This window comes from Crocuta crocuta, unplaced genomic scaffold, assembly GCF_008692635.1.
Source record: "Crocuta crocuta isolate KB4526 unplaced genomic scaffold, BGI_CrCroc_1.0 scaffold116, whole genome shotgun sequence".
In the NCBI taxonomy this organism is placed as follows: Eukaryota; Metazoa; Chordata; class Mammalia; order Carnivora; family Hyaenidae; genus Crocuta; species Crocuta crocuta.
In genome coordinates this window covers 1700684-1727409 of record NW_027531562.1, presented here as the reverse complement: position 1 = coordinate 1727409, position 26726 = coordinate 1700684, and the positions used below count along the sequence as shown (strand labels likewise).

General features: G+C 37.0%; 1 protein-coding gene across 1 annotated transcript in view; it reads left to right on the top strand.

Annotated features, from left to right (window-relative positions):
• AKAP6 (A-kinase anchoring protein 6) overlaps window positions 1–26726 on the top strand; it is a 494727-nt gene that overhangs the window by 342302 nt on the left and 125699 nt on the right. Inside the window, exons 8-9 of the mRNA XM_077772716.1 lie at window positions 2208–2356; window positions 19609–19729. Coding sequence (XP_077628842.1) covers window positions 2208–2356; window positions 19609–19729 — 270 coding nt within the window. The remainder of the gene's footprint in view (window positions 1–2207; window positions 2357–19608; window positions 19730–26726) is intronic.

The following is a 26726-nucleotide window of genomic DNA, read 5'->3' as shown; positions in this document are numbered from 1 at the left end:
AATAAAATTTCCTTAATCAGAGATTCAGTGTTACTATTTTTTAAAGTAGTATATTTTCTTCATATCTTCCTCCTAAAAATTTATCTTTGGACTAAGATATAGTATGAGAAAAATTTAACCAGTCTGCAGAGAGATTTAGACTGGCAAAGCCATTCAACCTTAGCAGAGGAGCTATTTTGGTTCTATTTTTATCATCACGTTTAGGAATGAATCACTGAAAGCAGAGAGAGAAATAGAGATGAATAGGAAAGACTTGGGCCATCTAATTCATCTCTTTGTTAGTGCAGGGAAGTTTTCTATGTCAAATGCCTGTGAGATATTGTGCAATAAAAGTCTTACATTACAACATTTCAATCATTTTCATAAGGTGACTAATTATCTTCAAGTTGCTCTCAGCATTGTTCTCTGAACTCCTTTCCGTGCACCCCTGTCATATGAGAGGTGTGTTCCTTTGTACACAGAAATGGCCTAGGGTCTCAAAGGGAAGAGCTCCAATTATTTTTCTATAGTAGTGATGTCTACATTAAGTTGACCTCACTCTTGATGATTCTTTTTGTGACCAGTGGCACACATTTGTGAGATCGTTATCCAGAATGAGGATGGTCTGGCTTGTTATCTTAGGATGTTTAAAAACTTATGAGAATCTCTAGGGATCAGACATGTCCCTTGATACCTAATGGTGGAGAAACGTTATTCAAATGGGTTTTCCAATAGAATATGTGGTGTGGGATGACCTCCTCATTATCCCTACAGCTTGGAGGAGGGGAAGGGTAAAAGGGGGTTGGCATTTGGGAGGATTATTGTTGTTAAGTTCTTTCACTATTAGTTGCCAATTAGTTTGGGCAAGAAAAACTCACATGAACCAATATATAGATTATATCTTTTAATTAATTTCTGAAATTTCAATGATAAAAGTATGCTAATTTTAGCATTTTTTAAAAGTTCCTCCTCCATAGTCTAGAGCATTCATAATTAGCTACCTGTAGAAAGCAACAACATAGGACGTCCAGAATGGTTTGAGATCTTACATTTTTTAAACTACCCATTTCATTTACAGAGTCCTGATTTGCTGTTTTAAGCAGCTGCTACTTTGTAACACTGGTGTTGTTGTTTTGCTTTGTTTTGTTTTTCTTCCATGGTCAAGTCTATAAAGCCAGAGATCAGGCAAAAGGCCTTGGTCGGTTCACAAAAAGTAGAACCTTGTGTCTGACTTGGCTTTTCTTAAATGTTACAGAATTCTGGCAACCACCCTAGAGCTGACCCAGAACTGTTTTTAACACAATGTGTAATTAAATTAGAAAGAAGTAGCAGTTTTAAGGCTTATCAGAAATGTTAACGGACATGGCTGGATTTTGTGAAGTATGCCAAAAGAAACTAAGAGCTCCTTTGGTGCACAGTGCACATGAAGTCAGCATTTCTCCCTCCCTTTTACCATGGGCATGTATTCCCGGTCTCATCTGGTGTTCTGGGGAACCCTAAAGCCACAGGGATCATAACAGCTGCAATAAATAAAGCATCTATTCAGTACATTTCCATTCCAAATATTATTCAGCATTCTTTTGGCCTTGGTTTGATAGAAAACAGCATGGTGAACTTACTACCTCTCTTTACTACAGTAAACCCCAAGTAACTGAAAGATGTAACAATTCAAACCAATATTTAAGCAAATCATGATTCCGTCTGTTTTAAAATTAAGATAATAATACAGGGAGCCCAAAAAATGTAACAAAGCAAGTCTGTTGTCATTATTGAAGTGTATTAGAATTTGTACTAGTCTCTTTTATTCTTCTCAGGGAAGATAATGAGAAGCGTTCAGAATATATGTCCATGCAAATGTATGGGTTGGAGGGAGATCTTTAAAAAATAAATGTTACATATGTGACAGTATACAGAAGAATATTATTAAGGAATTTCACAGAATTTTTATGTAAAATCTCATCATACAGTATTATGATCTCAGGGATATTTTGTGATATTTACTGAGTCTTCTGAGAGTTCATTTATTCAGGACATATTTTAAGGAGGAACTTATAAGATTCAGATCTAAAATATAATTCTGTAATATGCCCAGCTGATCCCATTAAATCCAACCTGAAAAGGAACAGTATAATGATGTGGACAATTCCCATTCTTTGAGTTGTTACACCTTACTTGAAATGCATTCCTTCTGGATTAAAACAGCAATTACCCTTTGTTTCTCTCTCCAGGCTGAGGTTCAACTCTGCTACCTGGAAGCACAAAGAGATGCTGTTGAACAGATGTCCCTCAAGTTGTACAGTGAGCAATACACCAGCAGCAGCAAGAGGAAAGAAGAGTTTGCGGATATGTCAAAAGTTCATTCAGTGGGAGGCAATGGGTAGGGAGCTCTTCTTTTTGTTGTTTTATTCTCGTCAATCTCTACTTTTTCTATGATTCTCCACTGGTTAGTGTTAGGCAAGGCATTTCCTCCTTACCTAACAGACCAGGAGAAGCTCAGTAGAGGAGGCTCTTACGCTCTATTCCATTTGTGCCAGAAAGGAAGACTGTGGATTTTATCAAGACTCTCTCATCTAACCCAGAACTTCCTAACGTTCTTGTTATTTTTTTCAGAACAGCCTTTTTGAAAACTTCAGATCTCTGTTTCAAAGTAGTGATGTTAGTAATGTTTGTGTGACTATGGTGTGGCTATAGTTTTGGTCTTCTTCTTCATAATTTTTTTCAGTGTTTTTCCCCCTTTTTAAACTTTACAATTTATTTTAAATTCCATCCAAGAGACTTTTAAGTATTAAAATCTCACTAGAAATTTGGTACTACATAACTTCCCTGAAAACATAGATATTTAATAATTCTTCAGAGATCCTGGGTTAGCCAGTTGGATTCATATAGAGTCAATTAGAATAACAGACTACCACTAGAATTGTCCATGGTATATGAATGGACGCAACAAATTCGGTGACCCATCAATGATTTCCTGCACCCTGACATACATGGCTATATTTATATTGTACTAACTACCCATTTATACTATATTCAATTTATGCTATGTTCCATTATAGTATTGAATAAATAACTCATACTTTCAGATATTTCCAAATGACTTTAAAGTTATGCAAGTACTGCATGAATATTTTTTCCTTTTTTTTCTTTTCTGGCTCAATTCTATTATTTTATAGGTGATTATTAAAGAGTAAAAGAATACTAATTAAACTTAATTATTTCATTCGTTTAATGACTTAATAATATGTATGCTCATAAAACTGGGAATGGTAACCTATTTCACTTTTATACTTGAGCCACACAACAAGGGAGGAAAACTGTTTCCCCAAGTTCCATTATATACATGTTAATAAGCATCATATGGGGTTTAACTGTAGCCAAAATATTCCCTGAAAAGTTGGAAGGAAAGAAATCTTTTCGTCCACTTGTTTGCATTTATACTTTAAATGTGTGTAGTTACAGATATTTTGGGATAAATTAAGTACTGATTATAAATTCTTTATTGTGATATAATGTAGGGTCTAAGAATACAGGAAAAAGATGTGGATCATAATTCTGTTTAGGAAATGGAAAGGACTTTTCAAATTTCAAATTTTCAAATCTATATTATTTGTTGCTCTATCAAGATATTTAAAACGAAAGTTAATGTTTATTTTTGAGGGAGAGAGAGAGTGTGCATTTGTGCACGTGAGCGTGCATGCAAGCAGGGGAGGGACGGGGGGGGGGGGGACACAGAATCTGAAGCAGGCTCAGGCTCTGAGCTGTCAACACAGAGCCCAACACTGAGCTCAAACCCATTAACAAGGAGATCATGACCTGAGCCGAAGTCAGACACTTAACCAACTGAGCCACCCAGACGCCCCTCTATCAAGACATTTTTTAATATAGACACATTATTTATATATCTGATCTATCTTATACGATTCAACAGAATCATAAGAAGAAAAGCATTGCAGCAAATAAGAAAGAAAAAGCTAGATCTTGGAGCATGAACAATAAGCTGTTTTGAGGCTTTAATGTGCTTTAACTTCCCTCTGTGCTTAAATAGTCTTTGGTGTAGATGAAAGCACAAACTTTAGGTCACATTTTCATGTTTTCTGAAAGCCTTGGGGACTGAGCCGGCACCGCGTGCTTCTGACCTCAGATTCCAAGGAACCCAACCTGAGTACTTACTCTGGGCTTCACAAATCATAAATTTGCCCTGGGAATTGCTTAGTTAACAACAAGCATTGTTCTGTGAAGTGGGAGTAGGTGAACTTGCCTGATATCCTTTGTTTATGCTCCTTGGGGTGCTGAAGGCTGTGCATTGTGCAGAAATTTAAGAGCGTACTGAAGAAAAGGCAGCTATTTAATACTAAGGACAAAAACCATATACTCCTTTCTATTTTCTGTTTACATACAGAAAAGCATTGTTTGAGGAATGCATGTGGGTGAGGTTATCTGGGGTGTCCTGCCCCCAAGACTCCCTGCTCCCACAGTCAAATCCTTAATTCTGGAGCCTTAAGAACACAGCCTTGTAAAATTATCTGCTCCAATGATACATAAACTTCATTAACAGTTAGTTTTGTTGCATAGAATGAGCTTTGTTTCCAATAAGTAATTGTGGGAATAGTGTGGGCTTTCTAGGGTCTTCATTCCATATCCAGACATCCAATCTACTAAAAGGAAAATTAAGGGCGCCTGGGTGGCCCAGTCTGTTAAATGTCCAACTCTTGCTTTTGTCTCAGGTTATGATCTTACAGTTTGTGAGTTTGAGCCTCACATCAGACTCTGTGCTGACAGTACAGAGCCTGCTTGGGATTCTCTCCCTCCCTTTCTCTCTGTCCCTCCTCTGCATGCTCTTTCTCTCTCAAAATAAATAAAATTAAAAAAAATTTAATTATGCTGGTGACACAATTCATATATTTTTATTTCTTCCCCATGTCTGTATGCACACTAAGAATATGTGGTTGAAAAAATGTATAAGCGACTCTGGGAAAGACTCAGCTGCTAGACAGAATGGTGATCTTAAATTTCTAGGAAGTTTACATAACCACAGTATTGCTTACAAATGAATTTTAACTGCTTCTCGGCCTTTTGGCTAAAATCAAGTGTAGAAATCATTTTAACCTCAGGGCACCTGGGTAGTTCAGTCAGTTAAGTATCCGATGCTCGATTCCAGCTCAGGTAATGATCTCACGGTTTTGTGAGCTTGAGCCCCACATTGAGCTCTGTGCTAACAGTGTGGACGGAGACTGCTTGGGATTCTTTCTCCCTCTCCATTTCTCTCTACTCCTACCCTGCTCAGGATGTCTCTGTCTCTCTCAAAATAAATAAATAAACTAAAAAATTTTTTTTAAGAAATGAATTTTAACCCTTCTGGCTTAATGAAAAGTTGGGTATCAAAATGATAGAACAGAGCTTATATACAACTATGAACTGTGTGTTTAACAGTCATGAATATGTGTGGTGGGAAGATTTCTCTGAATATGTGAGGCTGTGTGAGAGCTAATAACAGAGTTGTTTACCTATGGGAGACATTTGGCACTGGCTCCAGCATCGCAAAGTGGGAAACTATGGCTTCCTGGAGGGACATGCAATGCATGAGTCACTGATGATTCTATGTGGGAGCAGATTGGTGCTTTTTGATTCTTCCCAAGTTAAATGAAAACACTTACAAATTGTTTTGATTCTTTTACCCAGTAAGTATTCACTGAAGGCCTACTATGTGAATGGCATGATGGTTTGAGCGAAGTTCCTCAAAAAGACTTACCTTTTTGTCTTATATTTTGTAAAGTGTAATCATCTCTTTCCTTGACACCTTTTTCTATCAAGAGGTTGTCTGATTTCATTTTTTAAATTAATTTCAAAGATGCTGTTTAATTCATTAAGTAGCATCCTACTTGCTGTCAAGACTTACTGTCGATCACAAACCATGTCTTTTGTTCAGTTTGTAAATGATAGAACTGGGAGGTAAAAAGGCTGGGTGACTGGCATGCCCAGGATGATTGTTTAAGTTGGAGCTAAGATTTCAATGCAGGACCCTGGGTCTGGATGCAGTAGACAGTTCAAAAAGTCACGCTTCGCCTTCTCTCTGAGGACTGAATTCAGACTCTCGATAAACATTTTTTCCTCTAAATCGTACATTGTGCATATTTCATAGTGTATGAAATTTAATTATGGTATTTTTCTACTATGGAGAAATTGAAGAGTCTTAAGGAGATTTCATTAAAGCCACAAGGAAGTTTGGGCAAAAACATTGGGAAGTAGGCTTAAGTAAAGACAAAATTGACTTCAGTCATTAATTTGACAAATATTACTAATATGAAGTACAGAGATTAAAGGCAAAAAGGAGATGCTCACAGTTTGGTAGGAGGAGCCAGTTTACAAAGAAGGTGGAACAAAGGATCACAAGTACTAAGTTAGAAACCTTTGTTTGGGTAGGGACTTTGGCTCAGGGAAGACATAGCTCAGTTCTGACTATGGTAGGGGAGCTGGAGTAGATCAGGAATGACAGCAGGAAGAGGATTTTTGAAAGAAGGCTTCGTCAAGGATGTTGAGCATCTTTTCATATGTCTGTTGGCCATATGTCTTCCTTGGAAAAAATATCTATTTGGGTCCTCTGCCCATTTTTAAATTGGTTTATTTGGGATTTTTTGGTATTGGGTTGTGTAAGTTATTTATTTATTTTGGATATTAACCTTTTATCAGATATATCATCTGCAAATATCTTCTCCTATTCAGTAGGTTGCCTCCTTGTTTTGTTGATAGCTCCCTTTGCTGTGCAAAAGCTTTTTATTTTGATATAGTCCCAATAGTTTATTTTTGCTTTCATTTCCCTTGCCTTAGGAGATATACCTAGAAAAAATGCTGGTATGGCTGATGTAAGACAGATTATTGCCTGTGTTTTCTTTTAGGATGTTTATGGTTTCAGTTCTCATGTTTAGGTCTTTAAACTGTTTTGAATTCTTTTTTGTGTATGCTGTTAGAAAGTAGTCCAGTTTTATTCTTTTCATGTAGCTGTCCAGTTTTCCCAGCACCATTTATTGAAGAGACTGTCTTTTTCCCATTGTATATTTTTGCCTATGTTTATTGCAGCATTATTTACATTAGCCAAGGCACAGATGCAACCTAAATGTCCATCAGTAGATGAATGGATAAGGAAAATGAATGTATATACACAATGGACTATTATACAACCATAGAAAAGGATGAGATCATGCCATTTGAAACATCATGGATAGATCTAGTATTATGCTAAGTGATATAGTAAGGCTAAAAAAGACAAATACCATAAGACTTCACTCATAAATGGAATCTAAAAAAATGAATAAGCAAACAAAAAGCAGAATTAGAATACAGAGAACAAACTGATGATGGTTGCCAAAGGGGAATGGGGAGGGGGGACAAAGTGGGTAAAGGGGAAAAAGAGATACAAGCCTCCAGTTATGAAATCAGTAAGTCATGGGAATGAAAAGCAGAACATAAGGAATATAGTCAATGATCTTGTAATAGTGATGTAATGGGACAGATGGTAGCCATACTTATGGTGAACATAGCATAATGTATAAACGTGTGAAATCACTAAGTTGTACACCTGAAACTAATGTAACATAGTATGTCAACTATACTGAAATTAAAAAAAAAAAAAAGGAAAAGGAAAGAAAGAAGCCTGGGTCAGGGGAAGAGCTTTCAATTTAATTTGAACAAATGTTTATTTAGTACCTACAAATACAGACCATAGTCCTGCCTTCATGAAATTTATAGTCTAGCAAGACCGTGTGGCATTAAGCCAGTGTTTACCTGGGAAATGAGAGAGAAGGGGAAGCAGAGGGTGCTAGAGGATCTCAGAGCAACAGGGTGGGCTCCATGGGGCAAAGCTGCATCTGTCGTGCTCACCATACTCTGCCCTACACCTGGTGCTGGGCTTGGTGCATGCTAGATGGTCAGTGAATAATGGATGCATCAATGAGTAGCTAAAATTGATCTGGGGCTCAGAGAGAGGGAGCAAAGGTCTGGAATCATCAGACTATGTGCTGTGGAGTTCCATATGACTGGAAAGCAAGGTAGAAAGCTGGAGGTAAAAACTAAGCCTTGGGAAGAAGGCAAAGTCCAGATCCTAAAGTTAATCACTGAATTCCTGGTTGTTACCAAGAATCAGAATCACCTATGGAGACTTAAAGCTGAGAAATGCCTGCCTACTCCACTCCGTTGAAAATTCTGATTCAGTAGTCAGGAGTGAACCAAGATATAAATATGTTCTAATGCCTACTTCCAGTTGAGAACCATTGCACTAGTGATTTTCAAAGTGTGTTCTCTGGACCAGCAGCATCAGAGTCTCCTGAGAACTTGTTAGAAATGCCAATTCTCAGTCCCACTCCAGACCTACTAAATTGGGAAGTCTAGACCTGGAGACCAGCTATCTTTGTGTAATGAGCCCTCCAGGTAATTCTGATGCTGCTTTTTGAGAAGCACTGCTTTAGGCAATGAAGATTTCAGGTTAGAAATTAATCGAGAATGTGGAGACTGGATTGGAGAATAAAGCCAGAAAGAATTGATAAGCTTTGATGACCCATCAGGTGAGGGGAATGAGGGAGAGAAAGAAGCCTCTCTGATGTTCTAATTACTAGTTCAGGGGGGGAGAAAGAAGACGGGAGAATCTGGATTCAAATGGCTTTTGTGTCATTTAACATTGAATTAAACCTGTTAAGTGCAGTCTATACTGAGGATGTAGAGACAATGGGACAAACAGTGTGTAGCAGGTGTGTTTAAGTCAGGAAAGCCTTCCAGAAGTATCATGGAGTATGCCTCAGGGTCATAAGTGACCATGAGAATGCTTCCTACAGAAGGGGCAGTGTGTACAAACATCTAGGACCGGTAAAGCCTACCTGGCCTGACTAAATTGTCAGTTTTGAAACAACATCCTGGCAGTGGTGAGGAGAATAGATTGGCATGGGCAAGATTAGACAGTGTTTAATTAAGATGCTACTCTAGTCATCCAAGTGAGAAATAAATAGGGCCTGAGCTACGACAGTAGCAATGGAAGCTGAAAGTTTTCAATGGAAACTGAAAGAAGGAAGTTGAAGACAGACCCTGGACATCAAGTGGGTGACACTAAGGGAGGGGTAATTTAAGAATTGACTTCCATGATTCAGGCTTGTGCAGTCTGCCAGATGGACATGTCATTCACTGAGGTGGGAAATAAAGGGGAGGAGCAGGAGTGGGAGAAAGAAGCCGAGTGTTTGGGACACAGTTCCTAACTGTTTGACGGTCTGTGGAACATCCAAGTGCAAATGCCTAGGAAGCAGGTCTGGGTCTCAGGAATGTTTTGGGCTCCTCAGCCATCAACAAGGACACTGTGGTAACGGGGGCGCAGCAGAGGCTGAGAGACGTAGGAGCTTACTTTATGGTAAACTACTCCCTCACCTGGGTGGACATAACGTTACCTTTAAGGAATGCTTGTTTTAAAAAGTGTGGATAATCAGAACATTTTGATTTCAGTTGGAATCCTTCATGCTACATTATATAAGTCTTCCAAAATAAAAACTACATCATTGAGAATTCAAGGTGATATCTTGATTGGCAGGAATTTAAGACCATAGTCAACTATCATTTTCTGCCTCAAAGCTGCAGGTAAAAGCACCTGATCCTAGATACTAGAATGAATTAGGACTGCTCAGATTGTTTCCAACTGCACAAAAACATGTACCTTTAGGAGTAGTCATGAATTCAGTCTAGTCTAATTTCTTCAAGGAGGAAAAAGTGTGTCCTAGATTTAAAACTAAAGACTGGAATTCAAGTTGGCACTCTACTGCTTTTTAGCGGTGTGACCTTGATTGGAACATTTAACCTCTTCAAGATGCAATATCTCTAAAATGGGAATAGTTATCCCAGTCTACTTCATATACTTGAATTTCTAAATTTTTTTTTTATTATTGAAGTTTAGTTGACATACAATGCTATTTTTAGTTTCAGGTGAGCAACATAGTGATTCAGCAATTCTATACCATAAGCAATGCTCATTGTAGTAAGTGTAGTTACTGTCACCATATAAAGTTATCACAATATTGTTAACTATATTCCCTATGCTGTACTTTTTTTAAAAAGTTTTTTTAACATTTATTTATTTTTTGAGAGAGAGACACAGAGCATGAGCTGGGGAGGGGCAGAGAGAGAGAGGGAGTCACAGAATCTGAAGCAGGCTCCAGGATCTGAGCTGTCAGCACAGAACCTGACATGGGGCTCAAACACACAAACCATGAGGTCGTGACCTGAGCCAAAGTCAGATGCTTAACCAACTGAGCCACCCAGGTGTCCCCCCCCACCCATGCTTTACTTTCATCTCTGTGACTTCTTTATTTTATAACTGGAAGTTTGTATCTTTTAATCCCCTTCACTTATTTTGCCCATCCCCTTACCCCTCTACTCCATATAGTTTTTGTAGCACAGAAATACAATAGTCTATAAGAAAATGCCTAAAATATTTATAATGTAATAGATATATAAATATTAGTTAATTAAATATGCATTGAGCAACCACTATGTTGCAGGAAGTGGTAGGAGAGGCTAGGAATATAAAAGATAGAAAAAACTTAATCTCTATAGTCCTCAGCCTAGTGAGGGAGAAAGACACTCAGATAATCCTTATGAAACAGAGGATAAAATTCAAGATAGAGAGTATTAGGGAGATACTTAGGAGGTCTGCCTAATCATGGAGATTTATGGGAGTGGAGAATATCTGAGCTATCAGAAAAGGTGCATAGATACCAGCTATTAGAAAAAGGTTCAGTAGAGGGAAGGTGAGGATTTCAGCCAAAAGATAGTAACTGTGTAGGGAGTGTGTGTGTGTGTGTGTGTGTGTGTGTGTATGTATGTGTTGAAAGTTACTATAAATAATAATTCAATGTTGTTGAAGCAGAAAGGCATGGAGATCTCTCTTGATTTTGCTTCCTGGAATCAGGAGGGAATACCAAATGAGTTCTTAGGGACTTCTCCTCTGATGGTAAAGTTCTAGAAGATACCTCAGTCTTATCAGACATATGCCAGGCTTCCTCTGGCTATGGAGAAATTTGAGCCATGTCTCAGATAGAGACGTTGTCAAGGTTTCTGCCTTGAATCTAAAAATGTAGGAGTAACTCATTCCTCACCATGCAAGGTTTCAGTGTAAATTTTACTCACAAATATAAACAAGATATATAGGTAATTCCCAAGCACAACAAGCTGAAATGAACTTTAAGTAGATAAAAGGTTGAGTTTGTCACAAAGGATGAGTCCATTTTCCTTTAGAAAAAAGAAGCTTCTCTGTATTGGTGTGAAACACACACACACACACACACACACACACACACACCATCCCCAAAGGGAAATGATTTTGACAAATGAAAACAAATAAATCAGTATTTAAACTATTGTTTGATTAAAGATCAAATTTGATTCTCTAAATTAATTAAGCAATAAGATACACTGAATGATTTTAACCACCTGAGAAGGGAGATAATCACCCTGGATTTTACTGCTGCAGGGTGATCTTCCTGGTTTTCTGTTGAGCAACATACCAGAAATATCTCTGTTGCATTTAAATGAATGGTCATGCTTACTCATATTCTCTCTTTCTCTCTCTCTCTCTTAAACACACAAAATGACCATTTTGAATTTCTCCTCAATGGGTGTTTTTGGAACATTGCTACATAAAATGTTTTCTTTTTGGTACATGCCAGCCATAAAATAAAGTGCCGTCTCTTATTTGTGTTAATGTTGGGAGTGCTCTTGCAGATAAATCACTAGGCAACCCAAAGAAACTATTTCCATCATGAATTTCTACTTTCTTCCTCTGACTTCTGCTCTGTCTCAATCTAATGAATAGCTAGCTGATCAGTGTTCATTTCATGTTGTTTTTGCTCCATCCTTTGTATTCTGATGTTATTAAATAGTAAGATCAGGATGTAGTCAAAGGGAGCAAAAAGTACTCAGCTACCTTCTATATAACTGATATTCTGGGTACTATACAATTGTTGAAATAGGTCCTTCTAGGCAAAAAAAAAAAAAAGCAAAAACAAAAAACTTCACCAGTAGAAATGTATTCACTGGGGTCATGACATTATACCCTTTTAATGCGCAAATATATTAAACTAATTTTAGACCTGGGCAGTCTTCCACTTCAGTGATCTAATGCCACCCATGCCAGGATCAAGCAAAAGGCAAGCCAGAGAGGCAGAAACATACTTTCTGGAGAACTATTACTTCAAAGTTAACAGGAAAGTCAGCTAATAAAGAGATATATTTGTATCTCCCTTCTGTCTTAATTTCTGTACTGCTTCTGTACTACAGTCCTCCAGACTGATGAGGCCCATTGAAGAGGCAGAGAGATGGTAGCGGGGGCAATGAGAGGGTACCTACGGCAGATCTAAGCTCCCTTACTGTAATGTGCAGAGCTTAATTCTTCTCTTTAAACTTTATTCCTTTATTCATACCCCCATCTTCACAAAGGATGTGAGTCAATTTACAAAAATATTTGCAATAAAATAAAATAAATACTTGACTAAAGTAAGTTAAGCAAAAGTAAAATATGTGTAAGAAAACAAACAGATGCGTATTAGAGAATACTCTCAAGAAGGGTTGTGATTTGGCTCTCAAAATTTTCCATACCAAAAAAAATCTCCTTCATCAGAAAATGTATGGTGTCCTAAGATTAAAAATTATATGTATCTAGAGAAGCACAGCTTCTTATGCCATTTAGGCCTAAGAGGAATTTCTCTTGTAGTTCTTTAAGTAGACAGACATCTGTGATACTACAGCCCTACAAGAGAAACAAAATTCCCAAGACAGTTTTTAAACATAGACTGAAGAAGTGATGCCAAAGCGTAATTCAGTAAGAGCAGTTCTACAAGTAACTAAAATTGTAGTCTGAGCATAGCGCTCTCTGGGCAGAGTCAACCTTGATGGAGGAGACAGAATCATTCTGGGAGAGCTCTCTGTGTTAATTCTGCCACCAGGCTCTTGTTAGGGATTAGGTGACAGAGGATAGTTTCCAGATTATTTACTTCCTGCCGTAACCCTGAGAGTCCATATTCTCTATTGCCTATTAAATCTTTGAAAACCAGTGAGGCCTAGGGTGTGGTAGTCCTTTCATGAAAGGGTAAGCTACCCAACGCATCCCAGTGTGGCCAGTAGCATGTCTAGATCCAGCCCCTCTAACACACAGATGATGACATAGGAAGATTTAGTCTTAAAAAAAAAAACAAAAACAAAAAAAACACAACATCACCTCTTGCTTTGTGTTGTTCCCCCATTTGTGTTAGAATCGCTACTGATTCTACATTCTTCAGAATGTTTTCCAGCTTTTTGCCTAAAGAACTTAGAGTCCAGTGTATTATCTGGAAATTTAGATAAGGGTTTGACCTCCTGACAGCCTAACAGAATCCTCCAAATACATCCAGAAATTTACACTGATATTTCTAATTGATATTTTCTAACCTCGGAGATCAGAATTTTGTTTTGCTTTGTGGCTTTTATTGTAATAACACCTGTTTATGGACGGGCAGCTCATGAGCCCATGAGAAAGAGGGGCCAGTCATTAACAGATTTGTAGGGTTGATTTTCTTTTTCTCAGGCATTGTTACATGTATGTGGGTATATATGAGAATTGAGAAAATTACTGCTGGAAAGAACTCCATATTCCTTTTTATTTATTAATGGCAAAGGCAGGCTGCTTTTCTCATGAGGAAGTCGCTCATGAATTTTCATTCAAAATAGTAAATTAGTGTCCACACTTTAATATGTTTAGAGTGGAAAGGGATTCTACATGCAACTGTGCAGATCAGATTCCATGTCTAGAAAGCTAAATTTTATTCTTTAACGATATTATGATTGGGGCAGGTGCCCCTCTTGTGCTTACATGCCACCTGGAGTAGAGGATGATGGGAAATTCTGATCTATTATTAGTATTTCACTTCAGTAAAATTCTTAAACCATATTTTTACAAGATTTTGTTACCACTCCCTTTAGTGTCTTTTTTGAAAAGCAGAGGCAAACTTCCTTGAGCAAATAATGTGAACAGTGAGCACTTAGTGAATATTTGGGGAAAGAATCAATATGCTAAAGAACCTAGGAAAATTGGATCATTTAATAGAAGTCCCAATATAGACAAGCTGGTATTTCAGGAACCAGTCTTGTATTTTGGATGTGTTGGTGTGAAATGAACCATTAAGCATATAAAAGACGGATTCTTAAATGTTCCCAAATATGTCACCGAGACTTAGGTAGAAAACCTGCCAGGACTTTATAGTGTTATCTTTTCTTCAACCAATAATTGCTCTATTTTGATGATTTCTTCATTTGGTTGTCTGTTTTAATCAAAATTCCTCAGGGGGCCAAGCTGAAACCTCATATATTCACACACACCTCCCATTGATTTCACTTGGGTGAAACTTTATCTTTTAAGCAAAGTTTAAGTTGAAATGTTGAGTTAATGATGCTCACTTTAAATACCAAAGGCTGAATGCATTTATGTATTCAAACACTTAGCTAGTCAAACATAACTCCCATCAGGGTTTAGAGGAAGGATTATTTCTTAAACTATGCTAGCCTTACAAATAATGTATTGCTCTCCAATCTGCAAGAAAATAATACTGAAAAGCTTGGTAGTATTTTATTTCTGTGGTGAAAAGCTCTGGAATCTTTTTGTAACCTTGAAAAGGCAGAGTAAAATGGTGGACAGGATGTTGGGAAATATTTTTGGCAATTACCCATAGTAGTAAACCCAAACTTAGAAACAAATACTAAAGAAAAAGTTGCACATTTATTTCTCCATAGATTTGTCTCCATCTCTATTAAATTCTCCATCTATGAAATAAAGACACATAATTCTGTGCTTTCCTAACAAAAAATTTTGATTTAGAAGACTGTTTCTCCTCATAACATTATTAAGCCTTTCAACCTCCCAAAATGGAAATATTATATCTACAACAGAATGTCTAACTCTTTTATTATAAACCCAGTTAAGAGGGAATATATGGCAATTTAAAGAAGTGTCCAATACAATACCATTTTGGTGATGTGTTTGCTTTATAACACTTTCATAGAGTAGATATTAGTTTGCTTTGTAACATTTTCATAGAGAAAACAACAGATTCATACAGTACTGAAAAGGTAGACTTTGACATCATTTTAACATCTAACAGATGACATATTTGAGTGGATGAGTTAACACAAACCAAAGCACAACTACAGAGAAAATTTTGTGAGGGAAATAAGTAGTTCCTATATTTATACCCTTATAAAATTCTGAGCTACTGGCCAGAATTTCAATTGGCTCTCTCTCTCTCTCTCTTCTAAAATAGAGAGACTAGGGCCTTTGTCACCAAGAATTCAAGAAAAGAACCATGTTCTGAATTCAGCTGATAGAATCTGCATATTCTTCAAAGGGATATAAAACTGTTAACTAGTTCTATGCTACCCTTGATAAACTAACTCATCAACGATTCTGTTTTCCTGTATAATAGCTGGCACTTTTCCTGGAAGACATCATCTTTCATAAAATCACTTGAAAAACACTTAGCACACCTTTGCAGGTAATGTAAACAAAAGAAAGTAAACTACTTTCTTAGCTAAGAATTTTCCTGAAATAATGAGCACATTAAATTGCATTTCAGAAGCTTTCAAAGAACCTACAGAGAAATTCTAGTAATTTATTTGTGATTTGCTACAAAGTTACGTATTTGATTTAGTAAATTTGGAAAGCTTTCAGGTCTTTTCTAAGCTGTGATTAACACATGGCCAAGAAATCTGAAATCAGGCCCGAATGCTAAAAAAATATTTTAATCTTCAGCATTAGGACCTTATGAAAATTGTTGTTTGGAAAACACTGGTGTTGATTTGATGCTAATGAAGCAAAATATGAAACCAAAGCATTTACTGTACCTCCCAAACTCAAGCCTACGTATTCTCAGCTAAGACAAAAATAGGCTAAAGAAAGGGTGAGCATCTGTTTTAGGTTCAGTTTCCTCTCTGGTGGGTCTCCAGTGTAGACCATGTGAGAAGTCTGAGGTGCATTTAACTAGAAGAGATGGTTTTTGTTCTGAGTCCCTTGAGAAGGGAAATAATAGGAGGAAACAGTTCAATAGACATAAAGGTGTGGTAAACAGGCAGTGAAAAAATGTCCATGGTTCTGAACATTTTTCCATCCTATATATGTTTTGTTCAAATTTGCTTTAATTTCAGTGTAGAAAAGAGGAAGATATGAAAGGAACAGGAGAGCAACTCACATTAATTGAGAATCTACTGCACATAATATTTTTTTTATTAGCAAATGCACCATTATCATGTACTGGGAGGCAAAATCCCGCCTTCTGAATGAGTGAAGAAGCCTGTCCCTGTTACTCTGGCTGTGTTGGTATTGGCATTTGAGATAAGATACCATTCTCTCTGTCACATGCTGCTCTTCTGAAGTCATTCTTGCCCTGCTAAAGGTTTTTGGCTTCATTATCTACATTCATTCATCATCATTCATATGCTGAGCACTAGCAATACAAAGATAAATTCATATCTTACTCTTGAATTGTTTGGTCATAATCAAAATTTCTTTTTCCAGACACATATGGAAAAGAAAACAGACCTCTTTATTTTCCTTGCTGATTAATAATTTTTATGAAACATCCTAAAACATAATTTCCTGGTAAAGCAGGGGAAAACCTTGCTTTAAGATCAGAGCTCAGGCTCTTAAACACAATGCTTATAGCCTCCCCTAGTATATTAACATTGTCATTAGGGAACTATCTCTTGGGGTAAATGCTGTTTTTTAGATTTATGTCATTCCCTTCTTTTTTCTAAGATGAGATCTGGGTTTACATGACTTTTGTGATTCTAGGCTGCAGTGAGTTCCCCAGGCTTACTATAGCCCTTGGGTATAGGCTGGCTGGGTTCATTGAAATGGATCTTGTCCTAGATATTCCAAGGTTGTCCCCTACGGAGGACTGTCTGTGTTGTTATCTCTTAGCTTGGTCAGGAGGTATTTCCTGCTGACTAAGCATTATCTTAGCCCTCACTGACCCTGCCAACTCTCTGAGGTCTGGCTTCAGAGGTTCCCCTTCTTCTCCTTGGGGTCACTGTGCCTCTGTTGCTATGGCAACACCTCTGTCAAGTTCATCCGGTGAACTCCCAGAAACATCAAGGTAGGGGTATGTGGGAGAGAATGGTGTCCTCAAGGGGGGGGATAAAAGAACAGGTAGCAAGGGAAGTGCTGACCAAAGTTCCCTCTGAGTGTAACATTCCCACTCCAGGTTATGGTGAAGGAACTCTAAGGCAGTCTCCTCCCAGACTTCCTAGCAGGTAATGGAGCTGATATCCTTGTGCTTTTGGCTTTCTTTTCAACCTGTTTCACATACCTCTGCTCTGGGTCTTAGTCTAAGAGATGGGAGGATATATACCTTAGCACTTGCTCCTCTTGCTTTTATTTCTTTCTTATTCTTCAGATCCATAGATATGGAAAGGTTGAACTTTTCTCTTTATTTCTCCTTTGCTTTTAATATTCCCCTGAGTCATACTTTTCTAATTTGTAGGGTGGCATTCTGCTTTTCCCCTGTCTTTATGGTTAAAATGTGGGAGAATGCAAGGAGAGAGAAATGATGGCTATAATTCAGGTGGTATTTCTAAAAAAATTTTTTAATGTTTATTTTTGAGAGAGAGAGAAAGAGAGAGAGAGACAGAGCACAAGCAGGGGAGGGGCAGAGAGAGAGGGAGACATAGAATTCAAAACAGACTCCAGATTCTGAGCTGTCAGCACAGAGCCTGATGCAGGGCCCAAAGTCAAGAACCATGAGATCATGACCTGAGCCCAAGTCAGATGCTTAACGGACTGAGCCATCCAGGCACCCCTCAGGTGGTATTTCTAAATGATTGAATCTGTCATGTGAACAAATGCTTATTAGTCGTTCCTTACTAGTCACTCACAGAGTTAATAAAGAAAGTTTGGTGGTTTATCTGTCCCTGTTACAGTGGATTTTGTTTGTTTTTTAATATTTTGAAATAGTATCTTACTTCAGATTTCTGGTGTATGCTGAAACTCCTCGCTATTCAAAGTGAGGTCCATGACCAGCAGCCTGGCTAGTTACTAGCAGTTGTTAGGAATGCAGAATCTCAGGCCCCACTCTAGAATTACTGAATCAGGACCAGCATTTCAACAAACTCCTCACCTCTGTCACATGCACATTAAAGTCTGAGAATCACTGCTCTAGGCCACCATAGCCTTGCTGAAGCTTTTGGTCATATTACCTATACCCAACATCACCTTTTAGTTAAACATTAATTCTATACGTCAGCCAGTGATGATCCTTGGTCTTGGATACTTATGGTCTTAATCAATAATCTTTATAATGATGGTGAAATAATAAATAAAATAGACAATTTTAGATTTAGTCTCCATCACCAGACACATCTTAAGTTTTTTTTTGACAGATTAAAATTAAATTGTAAGTTATGAAAAGTGGATGTTCATTTTCTTGGAAAGCAGTCATTTAATGTACAGAGACAGGAACAAGGTAGTAATAAGTTACTCACTTGATAGATAAATCCTGATTCATACTTGAGCCAGCTGCTTCATTGGTACTGATAGGGTTTTACTCAGTTACAGTTTGGCAAGGATGTGATTTCTTTTAAAGAGATGATTTTTGGGGGAAGGACAAAGTCATAGTTTTTCATCCTGCACTTTCATTTTCTGATCACAGTGTTTTAGAAGATTCTGGGCTTTACTTATGCACCAGGCTTTCAATAGAGAATCACATTAATCCTTTTAAGCTCCTTATTCTAATGATTTATTTTGTTGAAAACCATAGTGATCCTCCTTTGAATTTTAATGATTGCTGGCTATTCAAGGATTCATTGTTTTGACTTCCTGTCCTTACCTTTGTTTCCTGCATGTCTGTGGGGAACACCTGTCTAATACTGGATCTGCCCCTGGTTCTCACTGGCTTACCAGAGTCACTCAAGCCTATCTCTCAGTGTTAAGCTGAAATGCTGGCTACTCATCCATGACAATAAATGTAAGATATATGTTTGCAGAGATAGGCAGGTAGACAGCAGAGGGACAAATAAATGATTGAGTTGTTTCTCAGTGAAAATGATATTGAAAATATGATAATAAATTGTGTGATCATTATAGAGAAATTAGTCAAATTAGTATTCTTAATTATGGATGTATTGAGGATGTGATATCTATGAAAATCTAGCAGACAAGAAAGAGATTTGAATTTTGAAGGTGCTCTTCTGACCTAAAATTCTGGACCATGTAACTTTCACAAGGCACTGACCCTCCATTTCTCAGACTGTTAATATGCCAGTGCTCTCTTTCAAGGACGTAGTAGTAGTCATTTTGTTCAAGTGCTGCAAATCCTCAAAAAGGGTTTGCAAATGGAAATAGTCATGATGTCCCTAGTTTGAGCATCAGAATTACATGTTATGTTTTCAAAATCTAAGAAATGCTATGTCACAGGCTTGAGTTTCTATTTTGCCCAGTATGTAACCACACAGAGAATTTTTCCCTTCTCTTTTTACAGGTATCACCTAGGAACATCATGGGTTTTCAAGAATATATTATTCTAATATGAGATTTTAACAACTACACTGTATTTATGCATAATACATTTTGTGCCTTATCTTCAGGCTTCTGGACTTTGATTCAGAATATCAGGAGCTCTGGGATTGGCTGATTGACATGGAGTCCCTCGTGATGGACAGCCACGACCTGATGATGTCAGAGGAGCAGCAGCGGCATCTTTACAAGGTTAGAGCTACCCTTCTTGCCTTTACCTTGCTGTGGAAGATCTGATTAGCCTGACAAGTCTCTCTCTCTCAGGATATCTTTGCGTTCATTGTATGTATCATGGTGTCTATTAGAATTCCCTTCCCTGTCCCCAAACTCATTTCCATCCCTTGTGTGCTGACAGGCTGCACCGACATCATAATTGCAAGAAAGTTCCCTTTATCACATTCTATTTGGTGTAATTCTATAGAAGGACAAAGATTTATCTCCAAGATGAATAGCAATAAATGAAACTGCATTAATAAATAGACTGAAACAAAATGAAGGATAAATGGACTGGTAACATTTAACAAGATATGTTTTCATTGGAGCACTCAGGTGGATTCTATCCACCCCTTAGATCTTTGCAGAGAAAAAGGAAATTTGCCTTCAGTTTGGCTTGCTACTTCCAGGGTAGAGGGCTTGTTCAATTTAATGTTTATTAGTGATACATAGAGCAGACGTTGTCATATTAAGTCAATACATTTGCATGTGATTTAGGAAAACTGGCTTGGAACTCATATATTGATTGCAGGCAATCCATTTAATAACTATGTATATTGTTTTTCCATGTCTGCTAATTCACCTTTAGCCTAGTATGTTTTTACCAATTCTACTTAAATAGTCTTAGAAGTTCTTAGAAAACAGCTATGTGATTTTGACTTAAAAAAAAAAAAACGGTTGCAAGATTCAGTGTCTGAAAAAGCTGTTGGGGAGGGTAGAGGGACTTTCCACTGAAATATCAGATTGCAGTAAATCTTCCTCATTTAGGCAATTTTTATTGGAGTAATTCTGACAGTTGTCATCCTTGAATTGCTTTGAGCATATGGCATATTTCAAAGAGCAGATTGTGAATCATAAAAAATAAAATTAATAACTAACCACAGAATCAGCAACAGTATAATGACAAGAAACAACTACCCTCTAGCTTTAAACATTTCTTATAGAATAAGAAGTACATTCAAGGTCAAATAAAAGTTGTCTTCTTTCTTTCTCGTTATTTATCATTTTAAGTTCCTTTCCTTAACATATCATTTTAACATTTACCTTCTCTAAAGAGAGACCTTTATTTATACTTTTCAAGGGTCTGGTTGACTTTAATTAGTGTCCCCTGAGAATCATCTTGGTTAAGAGAAGATATAAGCTCCCCAGGGAGTCAGCAAATGGTGATATTTTATTCCTTAAAGAATTGTGTTCTGACATTAATCGACTTTGTTGACTATTAGCTATTTCCTGTATGGATAGCTGTCCACATTAACAATGAAGCTATCAAATATATCTTCTGAGCATAATATATTGTTAGCGTTACAGTCTTCACCTAATGTAAACAAAGCTAGGTGATTTCACATTTCATGTCAGGATCAAGAATTATGTATGAAAAATGCCCATTAATCTTTATTAATTTATTGATACAACAATATTAGCTTTACTCCTAATATTAAGCATTAGAAATCAAGACAACCAGGAAAAAATAATACAAAAGTTAACTAATCATAAGGCATTATTTCAGATTTTATTGCACTCATGATGCCAAATAATATTTCTTTTCTTCTTGATGCATTTTGTATTTTGCACATAAACCACTATTTTTTTTTCAGTAACAGTGCTATTCTTTGTCAAAATCACATCCATATAATTTACATTACAATTAATAGGAAATCCGTCTTCTCTTTCTTGTTTTCCTTGTAAATGCTCTGCCTAAGAATTCCCATTCTGGTGTATTGAAAGCCATTATTCCACCCACTCAGTACTTCTGGATTATAGTGTTTTCCCAAACATTTTCCATACCGGAGTTCTTCATTTGTGACTCATGTCCTGTTACTGTCTTTCTGCTTTGAGGTGTTCAACATAGCTAAGTTTATAGACTAGCACTAACTTTGCATTTGGCTTATAAGCAAAATTAAAGATTGACTTACACACCAAAGGCAAATGCCACAGGTTTGCAGATTCTTTCTTTATACAAGCCCCCACATTATTCCAGAGGTTTGGAAACCTCCAAAACAATCCTGAGGATATTGGCTGAGGATTTGTTTAGAATTTGGGGTGGCTCCTGAATTAGAAAAATTGATGGAGGAAAATTAATTTCAGGTCTTTGTCTAGAATCCTCAGGGATTCTCAGGTTAGGTCAACATTTTCAAAGTCCCATTCCTATGTTCTAATGTACTTTTTCAGAAATCAACTCAACTGATGACTTGGGGGACAAAGGTTTGGAGTCCCTCTTGATCAGAGAGACCCCTGAGTAATAGGGCTTTTCAGTTGGTCCCCAGACTTTCCTAAGCTTTCTATACCATTTGAGACTTTAATCTTTAAATTTGTTGGCCCTGAAAGATATCAATGCTTTCTCAGCATTTTTCATCAAGGGTACCACTGACATTTGGGACAAAACAATTTTTGTTGGTGAAGGTGACTACCTCTTCCACTATCAGGCATTTACTATTCACATTTCCTAGTCATTGTGACAATTCAGCAGGATGCCCAACTTTTTTCACAGCATTCCCAATCCATCTCAACCTATGTATATCATCTTCATTTCTTAAAATGCTTCTGTAACACCAAGAAAAATTCCTTGCTTTTATATTTTATACATTGTGAAGCAAAACACCTTACATAGCTGATGTTGAACCAATAGTTGTTGAGTTAAAAAATTAAAGATGAATTCTTGCTTCAGCAGCACATATACTAAAAAATTAAGGATGAGAATGAAGTTTGATCATGATCTCTGTTATTAATGTAAAGATCAAAGGTTAAGCCTTTAAGAGAGACCTTCAACTGAGTGATGGTAAAATCCCAGGAACTGGAGACCAGGACAGAATCATTATTCCTGTTATCATAGAATTCAAAACTTGTTCTCTCCTCTCTCTGGGGGGGATCTCTATATTTCATCACTCAACTCTTTTTCCTGAAATAGTCATGCCCAGATCTTGATTCATTACATGCATTATACAGTCCTAAATTAATCCCCAAAGTCCACATTTGGATATGTTTTGTTGGAGAAAGTATAATATGTTAGTAGTCAATGAGAGTGAAGATTTTTTAGCATTTTCAACATCAGGAACTACCTGCCTGACTTTACCTATTTATTGTATATTCTGGTCTTCGATAGAAAGTCATCTGACCTTTACTCCTAAATGGGAAGCTACAGATACACACCTTAGATTATTCATTAACCAGACCTCCTGAGTTTGGTACCTATTGTGATATATTGGTTACCCTAAACCAGCAAAATATCAAAGGGATTTATTAAAGGAAAGGAATTAGACTTAACAGACAAAGAATACATTGACACAACCTGACATAATTTAGAACCTCAACATTACAATTGGCTACAAAGTAGATTTTCTGTTTAAACCATTTCTTGTTATTTTCAGATTATTAGACTTTTAAGACCACTTTTTTTCTAATTAATTTTCACCTGCAGGGTCTTAAGAGCAACCGGAATCTTCCTTATATATACTCTCCTTATATAATCACTTCCTTAAAAATACTTCCTTACTTGTTTTGAGACAGTGAGTCACACTGCCAATATCTTTCCCTCTCCCATTTTTGTCTGGCCCACTGACCCAGCCTCTGAATGGGGACTTGCTATAGCTATTTTCTAATAAACACTAGCAGGATTATCAGCCTAGAAAGCACAAACATAGTTCTTTCTCGTTTTTTCTTCCTCAATGTGAGAATCACCTTTAAGGAGAATTTGCTCCCCCTCTCTCACTTTCTTTTTCTTCATTCCTTCTACCTTCCTAAGTAGGACAATTTAATTTGTCAAAAGTAACCACCGTGATTTTGAAAGTTCAGCTCCTATTTGGACTGGAGTTACGAAGCCAGAATTCATAATCACAGGGAGCTGTCACTCTGCTGGTCTGCATGTGCATTAACTATTAATGGAGAAATATTTAAAACCCACTTGCAAAGAAAAAGCTCCAGTTTTTTAATTTCTACAGATCAAAGGTGGCATTATTCTTGGGCTCAGGGAAACTCCGGACACCCCCTCCCCCATCGTATGAATTTTATAGACTGAATGACCTAGAAGCATCTCCACAGCCGGAGAGGCTGGAGCTCAGGAGGCTGCTGTTGCCTTACTGCCCTCAGCAGCAGACACAGCTGACTCTGCAGGGCTGGGAGGGTGAGCCCTGGCCAGGGCTCCTTACGTGTCTCGCCACAAAGCACTGCCCCCTCTCTGCCACTTGCAAAGCACAGATGACAGAGCCCTTCGTGATCCTGGATTGGTGTGGAGTTCCAGAGTCCAAAGGTTAATTTCAAGGGCCAAATTCAAAAGTTGCAGTCTGGTGATTACTGTTATACTTGAACAAGAGCTATTTTCAGATAGTCTGAAGCTCACCAAAACAGCACAGTTACGGATTTGTTCCTTGAGAATGGCCTAGCTGCTCCTTATCAATAAAATATTAGATTATCTGATTTCTAAGGGGTTAAAATAACTCTTACAGCTTAAAAATTATATAAATTAGTACCCATTAGTACTCAACTAAGACCTTTATACTTTCAAGGAATTTACACTGAGGATTTTATATTTCATTTTGAGGGTTAGTTACTCTCATATAGTTCTGCTTTTATGGGAAAAATGCAAATGTCCTCTATCTTTCTCTGTTGGTATAAGTATTATACAATTATGTCCTATGTGCAAAAGGAAAAGCCCTGCTCATTTTGCATAATACAATGCTCACTAAAGAGACTAATTACATTTTTACTCTGCTCCGGATTTGAATTTGCTTATAAGAATTCACAGGAAAAAATTTAAAAATATTTTTAACACTAAAATACAAATCAAAACTGGGGAAAATATACATAGACTAGAGTCTCTTCCTGGGAAAAGAGATAATATGTAGGCATATCGACTGTATAGTCCTACACACTTAGTAAAGTTCCCAAAATTTCACCCTGGGTTTCCTGGTAGTCAAAGCAAAGAGGGAAATATGCTTAGTTGTAAAATTTACATCTTCAATGAGAAAAAAAAATTGCACTTCATTTGAAGAAATTAAGTTTATTTTGATACTTAGACATGAAGACATTCTTTTTTAGCATTTTTATTTCATATGCAAGGAATTAGAATGGCACGGAAGTGAAATATCTAACCACAATTTTTCTTACAAGTAAGTTTCTAAACATAATACTTCTAACAAGTGAATTAATTATTTTTCTCTAACTCTGTTGCCAGGTAATGTTTATAGACTTTGATCACAGCTCTCACTGAAGGTAGCATTCCTCTCAATGATAGTTTGGTCAGGTGAGATTAATAAGAGAGGACATCAATAGTTATATTTAAAAAGGAAAGGATATTAGGAAAATGAGAAGGAAATATAAGCATTGAAGAGAAAGAAACACAGTTAAAATTAGTTCGTCTACAGTTAACCAAACAAAAATGAATAATTTAAAACAATTAATTAGAAAAGAGTAAATTAAAATCATGGGTGGATGAATGAATAGATAAGAAAATGCTAAAAATCAAATACAAACAAATAAAAAGAATTACACACTAAAGGATTGTTTTAGGAAAAAAACAGATAAGAGAAAGGGATAAATTTTAAAGGAGAAAATGTCACTTTTAGAGAATTTGGGTCTGTATTAAAAGGCAAGCATTATGCCTTTTAAAAGAAATGTGTATGGAATAGGGTGAGAACTTCTGGGGAATAAGAAACGTAGTATGAAAGAAGAAATATGGGACATAGTTGACTTGTTATTTTATAACTATTGACGCCAAAATGATGTTGTCATAGCTATTCATAGAATCATAGAAATCATAGAAAACAGATTAATCACGCTGTCTCTATATTTTATAATTCACAAATTTCAACCCTCTCTAATAGTTCTCGTTCATTTTGTTCTGGACCAGGTCTAAATAATTTTATATGTGGCCTGATACCTTTATGACTGAACTTGAGCTCCTAAAAATGTAATGCTAGGGTGGTTCATAGTCCAGGTCATAGTAACAAGGCTTAAAATAGAAGAAAATCCATTACCTTAAAAAAATTTTTTTTACATGTTGGTGTTGGGGTATAGAATAGAAGTATGTGCCAAAAAAATTAAATTCTGTTAATTAGGGGTTAGTTTGGAATTTCAGTACCAAAATGAAGCAAATCACTAGTTATTGAAGCAGCCAAGGTAAAAATGTACCAGATATATCAGGCATGAGAACCTAATGATAATTTTTTACCTCTTTCTCAGTAGATTAATTGTAGAGCTTAATTGTATGTTAGATTAAAACTCCATTAAGATAAGAAGAATATGCTTAAAATCATTACAATATTTCAAATAACATTATCTAGTCATTTTAAAAGTGATCAGAATAGGAAAATCTAGGCTACCCCCACTGCTATGTGTAAATGGATTTGTTGTTCCATTTTTATTAAAGTTAAAAAGTCCTTAAATTAACTGCCATATTAATGGGAGTATTTGATGAATCAGTGTTTGCTATGAAGACTTAAATATGTATATTTTTTCTTTTCTTTCCTTTTTTGAGAGAGGACAAAACTCATCCCGAACACGTTCAGAGGAAAAAGTGGATGGATGTGGTTTCTGAACAATATAGGAAACACTGTTTTTGCTGTGGCTTACAATTCCCGTTTGAATCACTTTTTTAAGAGGGGGGAAAAAAAGAAGGATGTTAAGAGAATAGTATGCCAAGAAATAGTTGGCTGTGTGTGCATAGGGGCAAGCAAGGGAAGGCCGCCAGCAGTCTTTGTCTCTGGTGGGTGAGCTACTGTCCGGAAGGTGCGTTGGCTCTCTGGGCTGCCTCTGCTGTATTGTGCTGCTCCCTCTCTCCCTGGCCTGGCCTGCTCTGGCCTAGAGTGGATCAAACAAGCCATGGGGAAAGTTCCCCTCATTTGCATCACTTCTAGACAGCCCTGTCGTACTCTTTGCTGACAGGAAATCACTGTCTTTGTCACCTTTTCTCAGGGCCCTCCTTTTGGCAGAGATGGGCCATGTGACCACGCTTAATCACAACAACAGGGCTGGCTCAGGACTC